Here is a 21,378-nt window from a genome sequence, read left to right as displayed (position 1 = left end):
GATGGAGACATATAGCCTATTACACTCACGAAATTTGTGTTGCTCGGCGGATTGAGCCTGGAATCCTTTATTTAACTAATTTAACTTAATTATATATTTTTATTAGTCGTTTACATGTATGGTATCATGTGTAGTTTCTTATTTAACTTCACATGCCAGATAACGCACATGACTGTAAAACTTCCGTAACTCCTTCACTAGACCGTATTTTGAGAGTTCAGACGGACTTCAGGGTGAAAGCAGCGGTCAGGACTGTGAAGAGCTCTTCGTGGCCAGTCAAACTCTTCGCAGGCCCGACTGATTGCGGTTCTCGCCCTGAAGTCAAAACGCAAATGACGGAGAGTTTTACAGTCATTTGCGTTTTGAATGACACCTGAGACGAGGAATAAATGTTGAAACAAATTCAAACCTGTCATCAAATTGCCTTTCAATTGTCTGTCTTTTAATTAATTCATTTATTAGTTTTCAGGCGGGAGATTATCTTTGTCAGTACTGAGACACTTGTCAGGGTACACCGTCTCGTCTCTTCTGTGATATAATGAGTAAAAAGATTGACTAACACGAGCGAAACTTAACAAAACAAATGCGGAGCGAGCCAATATAATATTAGTTACACCTATACAGTGTCAGTACATTATCTTGTGCATTTCTTTTTCTCCGATCAAATGTTACTAATTAGACTTTTGACGGTTGCGTTTTCAAGGTATTTTCATTTCTGATACACAGTAATATGAATCTGCTATATGCATCCTCCTGTTATTATTATGTATGTGGGCCTCTATATGTCTGTTTGTGTGTATGTATGTATGTAGCCTACGTGTGCGCACCTCGTAACAATCTGATCGGTTAAGAATTGTCTACTAAGACGCAGACATGATGTACTAATACAATGCAACTCTCTCACGTAAATCTTGTAATCTTGTGCTTGTGTTAGTTAATATTTCTCTCATGTGTGAGGTCAGTGACTAACGCTTCGCTGTGATGCTGGCTCATAGGATGATGCCTCACGGAGCCTGAACTAAGGTATTTATTTACAGTGGCCAGCTGCACTTTGACACTGTGCGCATGCTCACTTAACGTGAAACGAAGCATTCTTATAATGGCTGCCAGCTGGGATAAGTGAAATGCATTGCTCCGGTTTTTCGGTGGAAATACCACCGTTGAGAATCGAAACCCCCTCTTGTTGACGGGGTAAAATGGTTGATTTTCGACCAGAGAAACATCAAGAAACTGAGCCAAACTGTTTTAAGCGTCTCCATATAACGTAAGTAGTGTAAATTACAGTGGAGGTGGGCGTTTTTACGGAATAACGGAATGGCTTGCGTTCAGTAATGATCGGTTGGATGTTTCCACGACAGCTACCAAGGTGGCTAGTTATAAGCTAGCTAGATGTGGTCGTACTACGTCTTATTGTCAGGCAAGGTTGCGGGTATTTTGGTGTCAGTGTTTTAATGCAACTTTATGTTTCAAATATGCGACGGATGAGTTGAGGTTCTACATTAACAGAATCTATTGTGATCTAACCGGAGCTAACGTTAATTGCTGCAAAGCTACATTAGCAAGGCTAGCCACTAAACTAGCTTTCGACGTCGGTTTTAACAAGAAAGCTGTCTACCCTAATTAATTCTGGTATTAAACTGTTGGTGTTGACATCTGTTCAGTTATTCCGACTTATCATTTGTTCACTTGAGTAAGCATAGTTTCGGGACTTGTTTGTCGGCGATAAACCAACTGTGTGCCAGCAGCGTTTCAACCGCTAGAGACGGGGTTACTAGAGTTCAAGTTTTGTTCACGATAATGTGCTGTCGACTACTTTTGCTGTCATTTCACTGTGCGGTGATTTCGCTGTGATAAAACGTCGTCTAAATATTTGTGTGTTTCGCTTCCATATCAAGCGTTATTTGAATAGGGATATCGAAAGTAAGCCCCTCTGAACGCATCCTGTAACATTACGCTTTGACGTGGAAGCAAGTTATCCGAGACCTGACGGAAAGTCAAATGCGTTAATGTAGCGACGATCAGACTCATTCAGCTGACTGCGTGTACTTCAATCAATCAAACGTCAATCTCTGAAATTGCGTGGTTCCCGTTTGTACTGACTCAAGCTAGTTTCTATTTACACGTGATGTTGCTGTTCTGTCAATAAAAACAAACCCGAAAAAGAGGGTGAAATGATTATGTAGGAATGTTTTCTGTCATGTTCTATGGCAATCGCTGTAACTGTTCACAGACAAATTGACAAGTGTCATACGAACGGGCGTGACTAACGCTGTTTCTCACTCTGATGCTGCTATGAATATTTAAAGTGTTTAATTCAGTTTGGTCGTTTCACAACATTATTTTCGACTTTTTTTTCCCCTCCAGCTGTTTATTTCCCTCTCTGCTAAATTTCTTCCTTTTTTCTGCTCGTTGTGTAATTTCAAGTGTTCTGAAAAGTACCTACTGTTCCATCTCCTGCTTTGTCTTTACTGTTTAAACACTGCATGAATAGACTTGTATGTGGGTTCGCAGGGCCTGCTCAGAAATGCATTCCATTGCGTACGTACCCGTGTATACCCGGTGCCTAGATTTTTTTCCTCAAAAGCAGCATGGTCAGGGAATGGAGACTAACATAAGTGAGAGATTTCATCAGCACGCTTTCTTTCTTTCTCTTCCTTCCTTCTTATTTGTATCGTTCTCTCTTTCTTTCTTTCTTTCTCTCTCTCCCTCTCACTTACACACTCTCTCTCTCCTTATTCCCTCCCACAATCCCTCTGTAACTGACCCCTTTTTCTCCTCTTTCTTTGTTTTGTTCTTTTTTGTTCTTTTTCTCTCACTCTGACATTCACACCGTGTGTCTCTCTCTCTCTCTCTCTCTGTGTCTCAGTCGGTGTTGAGTCCCGGTGTTGGTGCGGTCATGGCGTGGCGGGAGAGGCTGGAGGCCGTGCTGAACGTGGGCCTGCGTGTGCCCAGTATCATGCTGCTGGAGGTGCTGTACCGCTGGGACGTCAGCTCTTTCTTCCAGAAGATCCAGAGGAGCAGCCTCAACAATAACCCCCTCTTCCAGTACAAGTACCTGGCCCTGTACCTGCACTATGTAGGTCAGTACCACCTGCACTTTCCCCCGCCTTCACGGCTGTTTAAAGCTACTCTGGTTCGTTCCTCCTCAAGGTTTTATTGTCAGTGTTGGAAGTGAGAGAGGCAGAGACTGTGTAGTGAGTAGGGGCGCGACGAAGAATCAACGTAGTCGACTGAGATCCATGACCAAATTAGTTGGCAGCGAATTTAATTGTCGTTAAGTTGGTGACGTCATCGCGTGTGTTATTTGTGCTGACTCAGAATGTTCAAACACGTCGCCGAAGCTGCGTTGCTTTACCGGAGTGAACGATAGAGATGCCAACACCTTCACGACCTCAAAAGTGTGGCAGCGTTTCACTCTGAACTCTTGCCAAGAAAGTTATGAACTGCAACATTTGCGAACCTGACCTTGCCTAACATGGGAGCACTTCGGTTATGCCCCAAGCAACTGAAGAAGTGGCACGTTGGCTCTCTGGGCGATGAGGACGCGTCCCATTAAGTTAGTTTAGCCATCTGGCACAGCTAATGTTCATGTTAAAAAGCCATGTAACTTCACGTTATGAGCTGTAACGTTTTCTGCTTTTAAATACATTTTCTCTTGATCAAGAAATTATGAATGACGTTGAACATAGAGTGTAGCAAACAATAGCCTATTATTCACAACGATCCTGTTCACATTCCACATTGCTTAAATGTTGCATCGTTGTCATGGCGACGATTATGGTTGGAGATGGTTTTGCTGCCGAGCGCACCGGAGAATTTGATACTTTCTAAATGGCGAAAGAGTTCTTCAGGTCATGTCTATACACGCATGCTCAAATAAATAAGAGCCATTGAGTAAATGTGCGATTCATAATAGTTGATTGCTTGTTTCTATAATTGATAGATTGTCCAGCTATCAAACTAGTCGTTAGTTGCAGCCCTAGTAACGAGCCTGGAGAGTGGTATAGTCTACTGAGCCTCCAGTCACTGTAGTAACAGAGTTACGCTTAGAATCTCCAATACAGTTCTGTTGGCATGTAAATATATTGTGCTGATTGTTGCCTTGTAGAGCTTATTAATTGAAAGAAGTGTTGCCACAGCATTGATGGTGTTCAGATAATCAAGCAGTCAGGTTTGACCGCAGAGGTTGTGTTATGTTGTAATAGCTGTGAAGGGGAAGTGCTGTGTGTTTGATGGGTCAGTGTGAGGACAGTAGTGCGCTGAGAACACGTAACTGAAATAGTTTGGGTGGTGACCAGACCGTCCCTCGTTACCAGCAGCACCGGTGTTCACACAGAGGCTTCGTGGCTTTGTTTACTGTAATTAAGTATGCCCTAAAGCACTCTCTCAGTTTATTTTCAAATAAGAGCAATATTCTCAGACTGTTTGCCATTCAAACAGGGCCTGAAATTCATTTTCAGAAGGGGGGGGGTTCTTGTCTATCAAGGCGCTATCAGTAAAACTGTCATTAAAAGATTTGTGTGGTCTTGCTCAGTTAAGGCCCCGTCATGCTACCGAGGTGTGAATTCACATTTCACACCGCTGGTTGTTGGCTGTGGCTTGGAATACTTTGGGATTTTTGGCCTGTGTCAGTCTTTTTGTGTCATTCTGGGTCACTCACTCTGTCATAGCTTGTTCGACGGCTGCCAACAGTCAGATGTGTGTGTGCAGCCGTGGATGTTGATGTCTAAAGAGCGCTCTTCTCCAGGGTGTGTTTGGACACTGCGACGTGAGAACATGCAGTGTCTGCTGTCATCTGTCCCAGAGAGGGGCTGCACCTCACTGGCCTTGACACAGGCAGACCGAGCGCATGCGGTCGGCCAACCCAAATTAGACTGAAAATGCGTACCAAAGAAATAAATGCAGTTAATTGGCAAAAAAAAAAAAGTCCTATTGTAGTCCAGTGAGTTGATTTGACCTCCAGGATGAGGAGAGTGTTGTGTTTTAGCTATTCGTTCTACACTAGAGCAGTGCTCATGTAGTCAGACGGAGAGAAAGATTTTTCTCTCACGGTTTGGCTCTGTAGCTCCTCCTTCACCGTCCCCTTGTGTGTGTGTGTGTGTGTGTGGTGTGTGTGTGTGTGTGTGTTTTGGGGGTTTTTTTCCCCCCACACTCTGTCGGTGGAACATCTGAAGAGTTCCTGCCCCGTGCTGCGTCAGCGGTTTTGAACACACAGCGTGGTGCTCACGGCCTGGCCTGCCTGTCATCGGCCAAGTTTTCCGCTAGAAAGGACAGAGGCTCTGTAAAAACTCAGCTATGAGACCAAATGTGTGTCTCCCAACATGACACAGCAGTCAGTGTGATTGTGTTTGGCTGTCAGTGGACAAACAGGGGTCTGTGCAGAGAGTGGCTGTGTTCATGACCCCTGTTGTCTGACGGCAGGAAGTGGTATTGTTACATGCAACGAAATGATTACGTTGGACCGGTTGACTTCATTGCCAGACTTTGGCCACTTTGTCCTTGACCAGTTGTGTAACTTTTGACTAGCAGGTTGTGTCGATGTGTTCTAAGCCTCATCTAGTCTGTGACTGTAACACACACACACACACACACACACCTAGAGACTTTTGCTTTGGAGGAAAGCAGATATGTAAGTTATCACACACTGCTACATTCTTATTTCAGTCTCCCTCTCCTCTCCACTTTGAAGACCGATTTGTGATATCAGATGGTAAAATGATACAGTAATCAGATATTCAGTGGGTTTGTAGTGTTTAATAGGTGGACAAAGCTTTCTAAAGTTTAGCTGAAAAGTTCCATTTGAATTAGGGGAACTTGCACTCACACAGTGGAGGACAATGGAGTGTATTCTTTACCTCAGATGCATATATTATGCAGCGTTTCTGTTTTCAGCGGCTCGCCCTTGATAGAGCTGATAAAAGCACAAAAGACCTCTGTATGTCCAAAAACAGAACCAGGTACAACCCACACGCAGTAATGAGAGCCTTCGGTTTAACCCACTGCACCGTTCACGTCTTGACCTAATCGCGCGCGGCGGTGGGGACTCAAAGCTATGACAGAGCTCGTGCGAGCAGCGTGACCAATAGGAGGTGCTTATCGTCGAACCAGGGTTTCAGTGCTGTGTTTATGCGCGGAAGGACTTTTGGGTCTTAAAAAAAAAAAGTCTATTGCTTTCAGGACAATCTGATTTTATTTGACTTGTGCTCCGTGCTATGTCGAATTTGTGCGTTAACAGAAGCCTAGCAGCAGAGTTGTTAAATACAATCTGAGAAGACAATGCCAAAGTTATACTGTTCGGTTTACAAGGCCTTCAATAAAGATATTACACTGAACTGATGTCTTTATGGTTTTGCATTGCAAATGTTTAAACCACTGTGGAGAGCGACGGTTCAGTTTTATTTTCGACCTTGCATCTGGAGTGGTAAAGCCAATCAGGGACCAATTACTGCGGCCACTGTGGGCCAGTGCAGCCTGTTTGCGACTGGGAGAGTCTAAAAGAAGATCGGCCGCAATTAGTTTAGCTCTAATCAGGATTCACCGCGCACCACTATGCAAATTCCACAGAGTAAATTAGTCTCTGCCAGCTCTGGCAGAACGAGAGATAAAAATGGTTTGGATTAAAAAAAAAAAAAAAAGTTTTTAATCAGAGTGCGCGATTGTTTTTGCGCGGAAATGAGTCGCGGCTGACTGGGGAATGCCGAGACGTAAAACCACGCGAGTCAGGACCTTGTCCCCCGGCCCGCGGCGTTACGGAAAGCCCACGCTACGCTTGATAGAAATTCCTGGATTCCCAGAGCTTCCGTTCACGCACACGCGCTCGCGGAGCGGCGTCTGATAACGGCCGCACTTGACAGGGCTAATAGCTGGGCGCGTGTTTGTGTGCCGTCTGGTGAGCAGTCACACAAGCGAGAGATTAACGCGTATTAGTGGGAGAAAAGGCGCGAGAGAGTTGGACAGAGTGTGTGTCGGGGTGAATATAGCCGGCAGGATTACGCAGACACCATGTCTGCTGGGAATGGGGAGGGGGGGGGGGTGTAGATGGTAGACACAGCTGTGTTCGTCTACTCCTGTCACAGACATGCTCTCTGTCTGTCTCTCACTCACAAACACACATTTTCTGTCTCATTTCAGGCAGGCTCACTAATTTGCCAGTGGCCCGTGGACGTGGACCTGAAATGACATGAACGCTGTCTCCACGTTCTCAGTTCCTTCTGTCTGAGACGTCCTTGTAGTTTGCTTTTGCACAGCACATGCATGTCTGTGACATGTTGAATCTGGAATTTGAAACCTTCGTTGTTTCTATAGATAGGAGTCATACTTAATATCAGATCCTTACCTTGCTATTATATTTGCTCATACTGTGGCCACACTCATTTTCCATCACAGATATGAATCTACCAACTGCAGCAGATCATTCCTGCTTATCCCACGCGTTTATGGAGCTGCGTGCGATTGGTCAGATTGGAGACCATGTATGTTTTGCTTTACCCAGTGTTAACCAGCCGCCTAGCTGTTTGTTAGGCCCATGTATTCTCACCCCCGGGGTGGGGTTTACTCGGTGTGGTAAAGGGTTGAAACAGGAGACTTGGTTTAGCTTGTTCAGCGACACTGCGTTCATATGGGGACAGGAGTCGTCCTGAGAGTCTGAGCACAGGGATCAGGCCTGGGCTAAAACACTCCCCCAGGCTTAAGCAGCACTCCAGTTGTCTCTTCCATTCCGGCTTTCCAGTGACTGCTCTGTGTGTGTGTGTGTGTGTGTGTGTGTGTGTGTCTGTGAGAGAGAGATGTATCGGCTGATTACCCACACTCAGTTAGTAAAGAGTAGTCAGTGTGTGAATGAACCAGAATAAACAGTTTTTCAGAAATCCCCTAAACCATGTCCTTTATGCTCAACACACACACACACACGCACACACACACACACACACATATACCCACTCACATACTCTGCTCCACTTCAGTTCAGCATCAGGCTCAATCAGGGTCTGTTCTGCCTGGCAACAGCGTCAGTCCTGTAAGGCTTTGCATGTAGCACAGCACTTCCTCTGTAACCTAGCCATACTGGATCTTCACTTGGGGTCTGATCCACACAGCCCATGAAAACCAGCCCACTTCTCACAGGTCCGCCTGTCAAGTGAGGTGCATATGTCTCTGCCTTGTTTCGGCTTCACACGATAAATGAAAGCCAAAACCACTTCACTCATTAAAGTAAATACCTGACATTACATAACTGATAATGAAAGTGTAGCAGAGGAGATATGCTGATACACACTAAGTATATTTAGCTCGCGTAAACAGTTTAATCATGCATGACTTTATCAGAGAAACATGGAGGTGCTTCCCCTCTACCACTGGCCTCTTTCCTTTTGCTCAACATCAGCCTGTTAGTTAAATTGTGTGTGTGTTTAAATCGGTGAGTTAGTTAAATTGCGTGTGTGTGGGGGGTGGGGGTTATCTTGTGTATGTTGTGGACTGTGTTTAAATAGGTGAGTTAGTTAAATTGTGTGTGTGTGTGTGGGGGGGTTATCTTGTGTATGTTGTGGACTGTGTTTAAATAGGTGAGTTAGTTAAATTGTGTGTGTGTGGGGGGGGGGGTGTTATCTTGTGTATGTTGTGGACTGTGTTTAAATAGGTGAGTTAGTTAAATTGTGTGTGTGTGGGGGGGGGGGGGGGGGTGTCCTGACAGCGTCTAACATCATCTGTGAGGAGTGGTCAGCATTGGAAATGTGTTCCGTGACGTGCAGTTACAGTAATACTCTGCCTGTGTTCCTGAAGTACCACGCCCAGGCTCGTAACAGTTCTCCCTACAGCGTGTCATCCTCACTGTGTGGCTGGTCTGAGGTTATAGAGTGTCATCCTCACTGTGTGGCTGGTCTGAGGTTACAGAGTGTCATCCTCACTGTGTGGCTGGTCTGAGGTTATAGAGTGTCATCCTCACTGTGTGACTGGTCTGAGGTTACAGAGTGTCATCCTCACTGTGTGGCTGGTCTGAGGTTATAGAGTGTCATCCTCACTGTGTGGCTGGTCTGAGGTTATAGAGTGTCATCCTCACTGTGTGGCTGGTCTGAGGTTATAGAGTGTTATCCTCACTGTGTGGCTGGTCTGAGGTTACAGTGTTATCCACTCTGTGTGGCTGGTCTGAGGTTATAGAGTGTCATCCTCACTGTGTGACTGGTCTGAAGTTACAGAGTGTCATCCTCACTGTGTGGCTGGTCTGAGGTTATAGAGTGTCGTCCTCACTGTGTGGCTGGTCTGAGGTTACAGAGTGTTATCCTCACTTAGCTGGTCTGAGGTTACAGTGTTATCCACTCTGTGTGGCTGGTCTGAGGTTATAGAGTGTCATCCTCACTGTGTGGCTGGTCTGAGGTTATAGAGTGTCATCCTCACTGTGTGGCTGGTCTGAGGTTACAGAGTGTTATCCACACTGTGTGGCTGGTCTGAGGTTACAGTGTTGTCCTCACTGTGTGACTGGTCTGAGGTTATAGAGTGTTATCCACACTGTGTGACTGGTCTGAGGTTATAGAGTGTCATCCTCACTGTGTGGCTGGTCTGAGGTTATAGATTTCATCCTCACTGTGTGGCTGGTCTGAGGTTATAGAGTGTCATCCACACTGTGTGGCTGGTCTGAGGTTACAGTGTTATCCTCACTGTGTGGCTGGTCTGAGGTTATAGAGTGTTATCCACACTGTGTGGCTGGTCTGAGGTTATAGAGTGTCATCCTCACTGTGTGGCTGGTCTGAGGTTATAGATTTCATCCTCACTGTGTGGCTGGTCTGAGGTTATAGATTTCATCCTCACTGTGTGGCTGGTCTGAGGTTACAGAGTGTTATCCACACTGTGTGGCTGGTCTGAGGTTACAGTGTTGTCCTCACTGTGTGACTGGTCTGAGGTTATAGAGTGTTATCCACACTGTGTGACTGGTCTGAGGTTATAGAGTGTCATCCTCACTGTGTGGCTGGTCTGAGGTTATAGATTTCATCCTCACTGTGTGGCTGGTCTGAGGTTATAGAGTGTCATCCTCACTGTGTGGCTGGTCTGAGGTTATAGAGTGTTATCCTCACTGTGTGGCTGGTCTGAGGTTATAGAGTGTTATCCTCACTGTGTGGCTGGTCTGAGGTTATAGAGTGTCATCCTCACTGTGTGGCTGGTCTGAGGTTATAGAGTGTTATCCTCACTGTGTGGCTGGTCTGAGGTCACAGTATTATCCTCACTGTGTGGCTGGTCTGAGGTTACAGTGTTATCCTCACTGTGTGGCTGGTCTGAGGTTATAGAGTGTTATCCACACTGTGTGGCTGGTCTGAGGTTACAGAGTCCTGCGGCTCCTCTGACAGTTCTCCCTGTGTCAGTCTTCCTGTGGTCACACTGCAGGCCTGTGTCTGGCCCAGGCTCAGAGCAGTCTCACCAGGCTTTTGTGTTTCCCGCCTTTATCCTGATTGTTTTGCACAGTATTCCTATGGCTGCAAGTCTGAAAGCTCCGGTTTTCATTCACTCACATCATGCTTAGAGTGCTGTCAGGTTACAGTTCCTTCCTCTTAAATATTTACTGAAGGTCATTGGTGCAGATTTGGATAACCTGTATTTCAACAGGGTCCTTGAGGTGCGTCATTGCCTAACACTGTGGGTGTGTGTGTTTGTGTTTGTGTGTGTGTTTGCGTGTGTGTGTGTTTGCGCGTGTGTGTTTGTCTACACGCGTCTGTGTTTGCATGTGTGTGTGTGTTTGCGTGCGTGTTTGTGTGTGTGTTTGCGCACGTGTGTGTGTGTGTTTGCATGTGTGTGTGTGTTTGCGTGCGTGTGTGTGTTTGCGTGTCTGTGTGTGTGCGTGTGCGTGTAGGTTACATCCTCAGCCTGGTTCTGTTAACCCTGCCGCGGCAGCATCTGGTCCAGCTGTACCTGTATGTTCTCACGGCCTTGCTCCTTTTCGCTGGACACCAGGTCTCCAGGTCAGTCCCTTAAACCACCCTGATAAACAGCTCCCCTACTCTCCATCCCTATGACACACCTGAAAGCAATAATTACCACATGCTTATAACTGATGCCTGTTTGGACATTTACTGGTTTTTGTTTTGTTTTTTTTTTTCCTCTCTCTCTCTTGGTTCCTGATTGGGTAATACCATTGTAATGCTGCTGTGTTTAGGGATTACGTTCGTGGCGAGCTGGACTCGGGCTATGAAGGACCCCTGTACCTGGAGCCTCTGTCTATGAACCGTTTCACCACCGCGCTGATCGGTAAGTAGACCCCGCTGACCTCCCCCAGGTTAGCAGTGAAAGGAACGACATGTTCACTGGCTCTCTGGTTTCCCTCGCAGACTCACTTTTGTTACACTTGTTTTTTTGTTTTGTTTTGTTCCCACAATCCTCGGGGTCGTTTCACAGAGAAACTGAGAACGGCCGGTTTCGTATGACCGAGCGATGGTTCCCACCAGGACTAAAAATAAGCTCATGGTCTGAAAGGAATCAGAATATGTGAAAAAGTGAAGAAACCTGATCTTGGTGTGTCTCTGAACCTGGTCTTGGTTTACATAATGAACGGACTCTTCAGGAAGTCACTTTCCTGGAGACCATACGTCAGTATCTGTGTATTCAGTATCTGTGCTCCTGAAGAGGCACTATCTAATGGAGCCAGGGCTTCAGTTTGTTCATTTAACAGTGAAAAACGAATCACTGTGTATAGATCAAGGTTCCTTCATCACACACCCTCTCCATTGCCAACTAGGGGTGTGAACCGACTTTGTGTTAGTAGTAGGGACTTGAAACAGGTTTAAATTCAAACAGTGTTTGGCTGTGTGTGTGTGTGTTTGTGTTTGCGAGCGCGCGTAATCTAGTTCAGCTGAGGTCAGTTCCTCTCTGCCGTAGAGCTTTGAACCTCGGCCGCGGTCACGGTCGACTGGGTGCGTTGAATGACACACAGAGTAATGGGACGTGGCAAGGCGTGTCTCTCTCAGCCACACCGTCAGTCACGGACATGACTGCAGGAACGGTCGACTGTTACGCCACGGCCCTGACGGACATGACCGCAGGAACGGTCGACTGTTACGCCAGGCCCTGACAGACATGACCGCAGGAATGGTGGACTGTTACGCCAGGCCCTGACGGACATGACCGCAGGAATGGTGGACGGTTACACCACGGCCCTGACGGACATGACCGCAGGAATGGTGGACGGTTACACCACAGACATGACCGCAGGAATGGTGGACTGTTACGCCAGGCCCTGACGGACATGACCGCAGGAACGGTCGACTGTTACGCCAGGCCCTGACAGACATGACCGCAGGAATGGTGGACTGTTACGCCAGGCCCTGACGGATATGACCGCAGGAATGGTGGACGGTTACACCACGGCCCTGACGGACATGACCGCAGGAATGGTGGACGGTTACACCACAGACATGACCGCAGGAACGGTCGACTGTTACGCCACGGCCCTGACGGACATGACCGCAGGAACGGTCGACTGTTACGCCAGGCCCTGACAGACATGACCGCAGGAATGGTGGACTGTTACGCCAGGCCCTGACGGACATGACCGCAGGAATGGTGGACGGTTACACCACGGCCCTGACGGACATGACCGCAGGAATGGTGGACGGTTACACCACAGACATGACCGCAGGAACGGTGGACTGTTACGCCACGGCCCTGACGGACATGACCGCAGGAACGGTCGACTGTTACGCCAGGCCCTGACGGACATGTGTGCACAGCTTCTAACACACTCCAGCTCACTGACACGTCTTAAAGAAACAGACTGAGAACACATTCATAGAGAATGATGTAGGACTTCACCTATTCATTCTTAAAAGTAGATAAGGAGTGTTCGTGTGTATGTTCATACACGTACACACACACACACACACACACACATTTGTTTTAAACCCATCTGTTGCTGGCACTGTTGTCTGCAGTTGCTAGAGAGATGTGTTTTGACTGTATGTGACTTCTCTCTCAGAACTGAACAGGCATGACCATTTACTGTGAGGTGATGTTTGCAGTTAGGAATATGATCTACAGTTATTTAGCATAGCATACGCTTCTCTCGCCAATGCATCATCCTCATGGGTAAAAACAGACAAATGTTTGAGTGACATGAGTTTATTTCTTGTTCTGTTTAGTCTGCCGTTATTCTGGTGAAAGGGAATGTGTGTGTGTGTGTGTGTGTGTGTTTGAGTGTGTTAGAGTTTTTATTTTTCATGCTTGTGTATCCAGGCTGATGGGGTATACTCAGAGTTTGTGTGTGAGTGTGTGTGTGTGTGTGTGTGTGTGTCTCTACGTGTGTGTCAATCTTTTTTGGTGTGTTTGATTCTCCAGGTCAGCTGGTGGTCTGTACTCTGTGCTCCTGCGTGATGCAGACGAAACAGATCTGGCTCTTCTCCGCTCACCTTCTCCCCCTGGTGGCCAGACTGTGCATGGTCCCTCTGGAGACCATCGTCTTCGTCAATCGATTTGCCATGATTTTCACCGGCCTGGAGGTGCTCTACTTCCTCGCCTCCAACCTGCTTGTTCCTTACAACCTGGCCAAGACCGCCTACCGCGAGGTAGTGCAGGTACGTCTCAAAAACTGCACAGTCAGGCCAAGAGCCTGGCCCCAGTTACTGCTGGTACCATAACACATCATTGAAACTACACAGTTTAAATGTAAGGAGGACCATGTCAGTGTGTTGACTCCCTCTCTGTGTGTGTGCGTACGTGTGTGTGCGCGTACGTGTGTGTGCGTGTAGGTGGTGGAGGTGTACGGACTCCTGGCTTTGGCCATGTCTCTGTGGAATCAGCTGGTTCTGCCCGTGCTCTTTATGTGTTTTTGGCTGGTGCTGTTCGCCCTTCAGATCTACACATACTTCAGCACACGCAGCCAGCCCACTTCCCGCGAACGACTCCTCTTCCTCTTCCTCACCAGGTCAGGCTGTCATACAGCTCTGTGTTTTACTGAACAGTCACAAACAGCTCTGTGTTTTACTGAACAGTCACAAACAGCCACGAACAGCTCTGTGTTTTACTGAACAGTCACGCACAGCTCTGAGGTGTACTGAACAGTCACGCACAGCTCTGAGGTGTACTGAACAGCTCTGAGTTCTACTGAACAGCCATGAACAGCTCTGACTTTTACTGAACAGTCATGCACAGCTCTGAGCTTTACTGGACAGTCACGCACAGCTCTGAGCTTTACTGAACAGTCACGCACAGCTCTGAGGTGTACTGAACAGTCACGCACAGCTCTGAGGTGTACTGAACAGTCATGCACAGCTCTGAGCTTTACTGGACAGTAACACTCCAGATGTTCCTGCCCTTAGTGGCATATATGAAAGAGATTTTTTTCCCTCAATAGTTAAACATGTGTGTGTGTCTGTCTGTGTGTCTGTCTGTCTGTGTGTGTGTCTGTGTGTATGTGTGTGTGTCTGTATGTGTGTGTGTGTGTGTGTTGACTCTTACAGTATTGCTGAATGCTGCAGTACACCGTACTCTTTGCTGGGTCTGGTCTTTACTGTGTCCTTCGTGGCTCTGGGCGTTCTCACACTCTGCAGGTTCTACCTGCAGGGTTACCGCGCCTTCATGACCGACAACACTATGCACAGGTGAGTCTGTGTGTATGAGTGTGTGTATATGTGTGTATCTGCACATGCACAATGGTGGAGGACTTTTCAGCAGGTGCAGGCTAATGTTTCTCTCAATTTGTTTATTTTTTTATTTTTTCCCCTCTTCCTCGTTCTCTAAATTTCCCCAACATATCTCTTTTTTCCCCACCTTCCTCTCTTTTATCTGCTTTCATCTCTGTCCTTCCCTCTCTCTCTCTCTCTCTCTCTCTCTCTCTCTCTCTCTCTCTCTCTCTCTCTCTCTCTCTCTCTCTCTCTCTCTCTCAGGGGGATGACTGAGGGGGTGACTCTGCTGATATTGGCGGTGCAGACGGGATTGATTGAGCTGCAGGTCATTCACAGAGCCTTCCTCCTCAGCATCATCCTCTTCATCGTGGTGGCCTCCATCCTACAGTCAATGCTGGATATCGCTGACCCCATAGTACTGGCTCTTGGGGCATCCCGCGACAAGTACGACATCTACATAAACACACGTACACTACACACACGCGCACACGCACACACATACATACACATGCACATGCAAACCTATTCATGTTATTTTAGCCTCACCAGTGGAGGTCTTTTCCCTTCCTCAGAGGAAATGACTGAATCAGTATTTTCATGTTTCTCTCATTCCTCCAGCACTATAATGTTCCTGTGTCAGTTGAAGGGGAACAGAAACTGTTTTTTTTTTAATTTTTATTTTTGTCTCCGCTCTTCCTCCTCCTCCTCCTCCTCATCATTGAAGTTAACCCATGGGCGTTCTCGTTTCCTGTTCACTTTGTGATCCTTGTCTGTTTCACTGTAGCTAGCGTTTACGCTCACAACTGCTGCTGGAACAAACAGTAGTCACTTGTTATGGAATTCCGCAATATTACCCAGAAATACAGCGTAGACTATGATAAATGTTCATGCATATCTCTCGCTCTCTCTCTCTCTCTCTCTCTGTCAGGAGTTTGTGGAAGCACTTCCGTGCTGTCAGTCTGTGTTTGTTCCTCCTGGTTTTCCCAGCCTACATGTCCTACATGATCTGCCAGTTCTTCCACATGGACTTCTGGTTACTCATCATTATCTCCTCCAGCATACTCACCTCACTGCAGGTACACACGCACACATACACACACACACACACGCACACATGCGCACACACGCACACACACATGCGCACACATGCACACACACATGTGCGCGCACACATACACGCACACGCGCGCACACACATACACACACGCACGCGCGCGCACACACACGCACACACACATACACGCGCACACACACACACACACACACATTAGGGCTGCCACTAACGATTATTCTATCGATTAATCTATCAACTGTTATATCGATTAGTCCATTAATCCAAACGATTAATTTTCCTCCAAAAAATCAAATTGACCATTTCATTTGAGTTCATTTTATTTTGACAACAACAAACTTATATTAATCATAGTTATTCAAATCTGATCTATTGTAGTCATGGCATTCCCTACACAAAGAAATGGGCTTAAAATAATGGCAGAAATAAAATAGTTAGATAAGGTACATGTCCCAACAAGCCCAACGTGCATGAACACACACACTGGCGCTGTCAATCAACCTACAATAAGCCCAGATTCTAGCCTGTACATTTTCTCAAACACTTATTCAATGGAAATGCTAAGGTCGCAGGCAGATAACTTTATGGCTTTAATAATGAATGTATTGAGCAGCTGCAAGGACAAAAAGATATTAATAATCTCTCCCTGCTAATGGTAATTTAATAAACATGAAAAGGCAACACTTAATGGTGGTTTTGCTTTCTCTACCGGTCCATCATCCAGAATAGCGCCTGGGTGTTTTCTCCTCAGGTGTTTGTGCATAGTGCTAGTGCAGCTGTGGTGTGCCATCGAAACTGTGCACAGTGCACAAACCACCTTTTTGTTTTGTGATCATTTGAAGTTTTCTCACACTTTCGAAGCCTTGGGTCTGTGGAAACTTTTACACTGAACCTCTTTCGCGGCTGAGTCGGACTCTGCTGCAGCCGGCGTGTTTTTTAAAACTGTAGCGTTGACTGGAGATGACCACTGACTGGAGCCAAAAACGACTGACATCATGCACACCGCATGGACATAGTGATATTGAAGAAAAACATTTGTTATAATGAATTGAAGCATTTTAGAAATTAAAGGGGTAAATTCTTTAAAAAAAAAAAAAAAAAAAAAAAAAAAAGAAAGATGCATCGACATTGAATTTTGATATCAACGCATTTTCAGCTTAATGCTAATGTCGTAATGCTAACAACGCAATTGATTACTTCGACTAATCGCAGCAGCCCTAACACATACACACGCATGCACACACATGCACACATACTGTACGTACACACACACACACGTACATGCACACATGTTCACACACACACACACACACCCCCCTACACATACACAAGGACTCAGACTTGCATGCAGATCTAGTTTGTAACGTGTTAGTATAGCTTAGATAACTCTGATGTACTTACACAAATGCCAACGATCAAAACTTTTGTACACACACACACACACACACATTCTCATGCAGAGACACCACTGCCTTTCTTCACCCTGTTCCTCCGCCAGGTGCTCGGTACCTTGCTGATCTACGTGCTCTTCATGGTGGAGGAGTTCCGGAAGGCTCCGGTGGAGAACATGGACGAGGTGATCTACTGCGTTAACGGTACGTACCGGCTGCTGGAGTTCCTGGTGGCGCTGTGCGTGGTGGCCTACGGCGTGTCGGAGACGGTGTTCGGGGAGTGGACGGTGATGGGCTCCACCATCATCTTCATCCACTCCTACTATAACGTGTGGCTGCGCGCCCAGCTGGGCTGGCAGAGCTTCCTCCTGCGCAGAGACGCCGTCAACAAGATCAAAAGCCTGCCCGTGGCCTCTGACCTCCAGCTCCAGCAACACAATGACATCTGCTCCATCTGCTACCAGGTAACCCTGTCATTGCTGTGTGTGTGTCTGTGTGTGTGTGTGTCTGTGTGTGTGTGTGTCTGTGTGTGTGTGTATGTGTGTGTATGGAATGTTTTGAGAGGTTCCTGCGTCTTAAATAGGAGAGATATGGAGAGATCCCGGTTTGGGAGCAGCCTGTCTCTAAAGGGGAAAACCCATGAATCACTGACGTTTGATAAGGAAGATGTGTGCTCAGTCCATTTTATTTAAATTCCCTCAAAGGGCAAAGAGCAGAAACAACGCAAATCAGTGAAACTGAGAGAAACAGATTTTTTTTTTTTAATGTCCAGCCAAAACATGTTATAGGGGGACAAGTTTTGAACTGTGATGTTTTGTCATGCGATAGCAGAACAGTAGAGAGTCTCAGTTTTAACAGAACTGCAGTCTTGCTGTGGTTTGCCTCTGCCCCACAGTAAAATAAAGTGAAGTTTATTCCATTCTCAGCGGACCAGGTAAACTCAGGAAGGAAAACGAGAATATTGTAGAGTCATTGGGTTTAAGTTAGACATTTTAACTGAGCCATGGGGAACTCAGCGTTTTATCGACTCTGTCTTTAACATTATAGCTTACTGTGCTTTAAGGACTTTTTTCCTTCCTGTGTCAGACACATGATGCGACTGTCTTGAACTCTCTGAGCCTGTGCTCCAGCTTATCTGCTTTAAACCCTGTGTCTCCCTGTGTTTCTTACTGCCCACCGCTAACATACCGGCCGGTAACCCTGACTGTGAGAGTGTGAGAGTCGAATGTGTCTGTAACTGTGTGTGTCTGTGTGTGGTGGAACACACAGCGGATGTCTAACTGGGTCTGTGCCGCACACAGGACATGGCGTCGGCCGTCATCACCCCCTGCAGTCACTTCTTCCACGCTGGCTGTCTGAAGAAGTGGCTCTACGTCCAGGAGACCTGCCCGCTCTGCCACAGTCAACTCAAGAGCCAACCACAAGCCTCCAACTCCGCCCCGCCGCCCGCCCACGACGCCCCGCCGGCCAATCAGAATCCCGCGGAGGTGGGACAGGGAGAGCAGGCGCTAGCGGAACGGGCCACCGCGGCCGAGGACGGTCCGGATGACGGCGGAAAGGAGTCGTCCTCGCCGGAGAAGCCGGAAGTGTCGGGGGAGGACTCAAACGCTGACCCCGGTGGAGGTGACGCACCGTTGGGCAGCGAGAGCCCAGAGGGGTCTGAGGGACATCTGGAGGGGACTGGGTCTCCAAATTCCAGTCTGGCTCCCAGTACCTGCCTCTGAGAGCTGATGCCAGTGGCCAACTTGCATTTGCCATGCGAACAGTTGGGACTATGCTGTAGTCACGTTATGTTGCCAATACGGAAAGCGTTGTTATAGACTGGTTAAGCAGGTGACAGTGCACACACCCCACTCTCTGCTAAATGCACTCCTCTGTCAATCACATTTCTTCATGAATGTCCAAACTAGGCCATGCTGTATTCTCTATTTCCATTTGGTGATGAAAAAAAAAAACCTGTTATATTGTTTTTTTTGTTTGTTTTTGTCGTTCCTGTCAAAATTTTGAATACCACTAGGTATCTGGGATATCCTGACTTGTTTACCGTTTTGTATAATCGTTTTTTTTTTTGTTTGTTTTTTTTTTTTTTTTTTTAATTGAATAGTTTTATGTGACACGAGGAATGAGTTTTGGTTGGATTTCGATTGGTGCAAATGAATTGTTTTTTTAGAAGAAACTGGTACTGCAGTTCCATGAGGTTGTAAGTGTGTTTGAAAAGGGCGAACATTTAAACGGTGAGATTAATTAATCATAAGAGATTGGAAGGACACGTGCTGCGCTTGGCCAAGACGACGCAAACACTCGTACGATGGTTTTGTCTCTTCGCCGAAACAACGCTCTTTTTTTTTTTTAACGAGGTCTGTTTGACGTGGCATTTTCGCATTTGCACTAACATCATTCATAGCGATGCTCCAAAGCTGTCGGGTCTTTCGTCAGATACCCAACTGTTTTTTTGTTTGTTTGTTTGTTTGTTGGTGTGTGAGGTCAAACCCTGTAGAAATCTGTGTACATAGGCCTCCATATTCAATACTCAATATTATCACTTGTTTTTTTTTTTGTCGTTTATTTGGTTTGTTTTGTTATTGTTTATTTGTTTGTTTGTTTTGTTTTTGACGAGCCGTACAGTGTTCTAAAAGCAACAACTATGATGACGTGTTCTTGTGGCTTGCGTGAACACTTTGGTGCCCTCTACAGGTAGAAGTGTGATTGAGCCAAAGAACGCTGATAGTGTTGTGCTGGTATGGTCAACTATGATTTTACGTTAGCAGTATTAAAACACTTGACATTCTGAAACTATGTTGGAATGAGTACATTTAACGATGTATGACCTAACACAACAGATGCCATTTATAACGGATTTGTAGTGATTTAATATTTGTTTTTTGCACATATTCTTGAAGGAAAATAAAAAAAGAAATGTTTGCTAGCAACGAGTCATTATTCATTTAATTTTCATTCATCATTTCAAACTAATTGTATGAATACTGCTCCTGTTTAGAATTGGTAGGTTTTCTGATGAAGAAAGCCTGGCTGATCTGTCATTTTACATCGATTTTTATAACAAAAACTTTTTATTTGTCGTTTTTTAAGAAAGAGCTTGATACGTATTTAGAACGCTGAGGTTATGGAAAGTGTTCTGTCATCATGCATTGTCAATTCTGGTTATTTTACAAAGCTGAATGTTAGAAATAAAACATACCATTACATTTTAAAACGAAGTGTCTCACTGGGCCTGTTTCTTTTACTGACATAAAATTGAGACAAAGAAAAGTCTTTAATTGTGTCCCTTATGTATTCAGCATATAGATAAACACTGATCAGTTTGGTCCAGTGGAGTGACAGCAACGGTTAAATTACCTTTTCCCTTACTGTTGAACAGTCTTGACATTAAGAAAACAGATTTTTGTGCTTGAGGTGGAAAAGGGGACACATTTGTACTTATTCACTCGGGTGAAGAGTAACAGAAGGTTCTTTAAGTAAACTCACTCGGAAAATGTTAATAAATAATCATCTGACTGCTCAACTCGGTGACTGTGTGTTTACTTAAATAATTGGGCCGCTAAATAAAAACAATACAAAACTGTCTAACTTTTGACGTTGTTTTAACATTTCAAACATTATAAAACTCACTTTAGTCTCGTAGTCCCAGAACCGCTCACCCTCTCTACGCATGCATGACACATGCATGTGTCAGAGTCGCTCCTTTTCACAGGAATTGAAGTAAAAGCAAAGGCTATAACCTGTAAGATTACCCCTAATCCACAGTCGTTTGCACAACATGTTATTCCTGTCCTCGATGTATTTCCTTGATTTTATCCAAACATTGCGATATTGTATTGAAAAAGATTCATCATCATCATTATCATCATAATAATAATTGTTGCTGCTGTTGTTGTTGTTGTTAAATCAAGTGTTCATTTATTTTTGTCTCTACAGGTTTTTTTTATGTCCTCCAATTGCAACTCAGCCTCTTAATCTCCCAGTTCCAGTGTAGTATCCAGTATATACGTCGTCATATCTTAGAGTTCCAAAGCAATACCTTAGAATTGTTACGTAGTGTTTCGCATTTTAAACATAGTAGGTCGAGACTACGACCTAAAATCTCACACTTGCAAGTTAATATCTCACAATTCAGAGTTCTATCATCCAATTACGTTTTAATATTTCATAATTATGACTTTATATCGTACTATTACGATTTAAAATCTCAGATATCTGGTCTGATACCTCACAATTGCGACTTAATACCTGGCTTGCTGGTGAGATACGACCAATTTAAGAGATTTTAATAATAGAAAACCACGGTCCTCTTGCTTTTTTT

At 45.6% G+C, this 21,378-nt stretch overlaps 1 protein-coding gene across 1 annotated transcript; it reads left to right on the top strand.

The window, feature by feature from the left end:
• The first annotated feature begins 1,119 nt into the window (after window positions 1–1,119).
• On the top strand, window positions 1,120–19,929 carry LOC115829139 (RING finger protein 145-like). Its single transcript, XM_030793190.1, has 11 exons — window positions 1,120–1,264; window positions 2,867–3,080; window positions 10,832–10,940; window positions 11,135–11,226; window positions 13,309–13,544; window positions 13,719–13,894; window positions 14,430–14,570; window positions 14,856–15,038; window positions 15,523–15,670; window positions 17,165–17,521; window positions 18,359–19,929. The coding sequence occupies exons 2-11, from the start codon at window positions 2,897–2,899 to the stop codon at window positions 18,779–18,781; spliced, it is 2,049 nt and encodes a 682-aa protein (XP_030649050.1). The 5' UTR covers window positions 1,120–1,264; window positions 2,867–2,896; the 3' UTR covers window positions 18,782–19,929.
• Window positions 19,930–21,378: the final 1,449 nt, after the last annotated feature.

This window comes from Chanos chanos, chromosome 16 (assembly GCF_902362185.1).
Source record: "Chanos chanos chromosome 16, fChaCha1.1, whole genome shotgun sequence".
In the NCBI taxonomy this organism is placed as follows: Eukaryota; Metazoa; Chordata; class Actinopteri; order Gonorynchiformes; family Chanidae; genus Chanos; species Chanos chanos.
The sequence above is the reverse complement of the archived record's forward strand: the minus strand, read 5'-3'. Positions and strand labels throughout refer to the sequence as shown.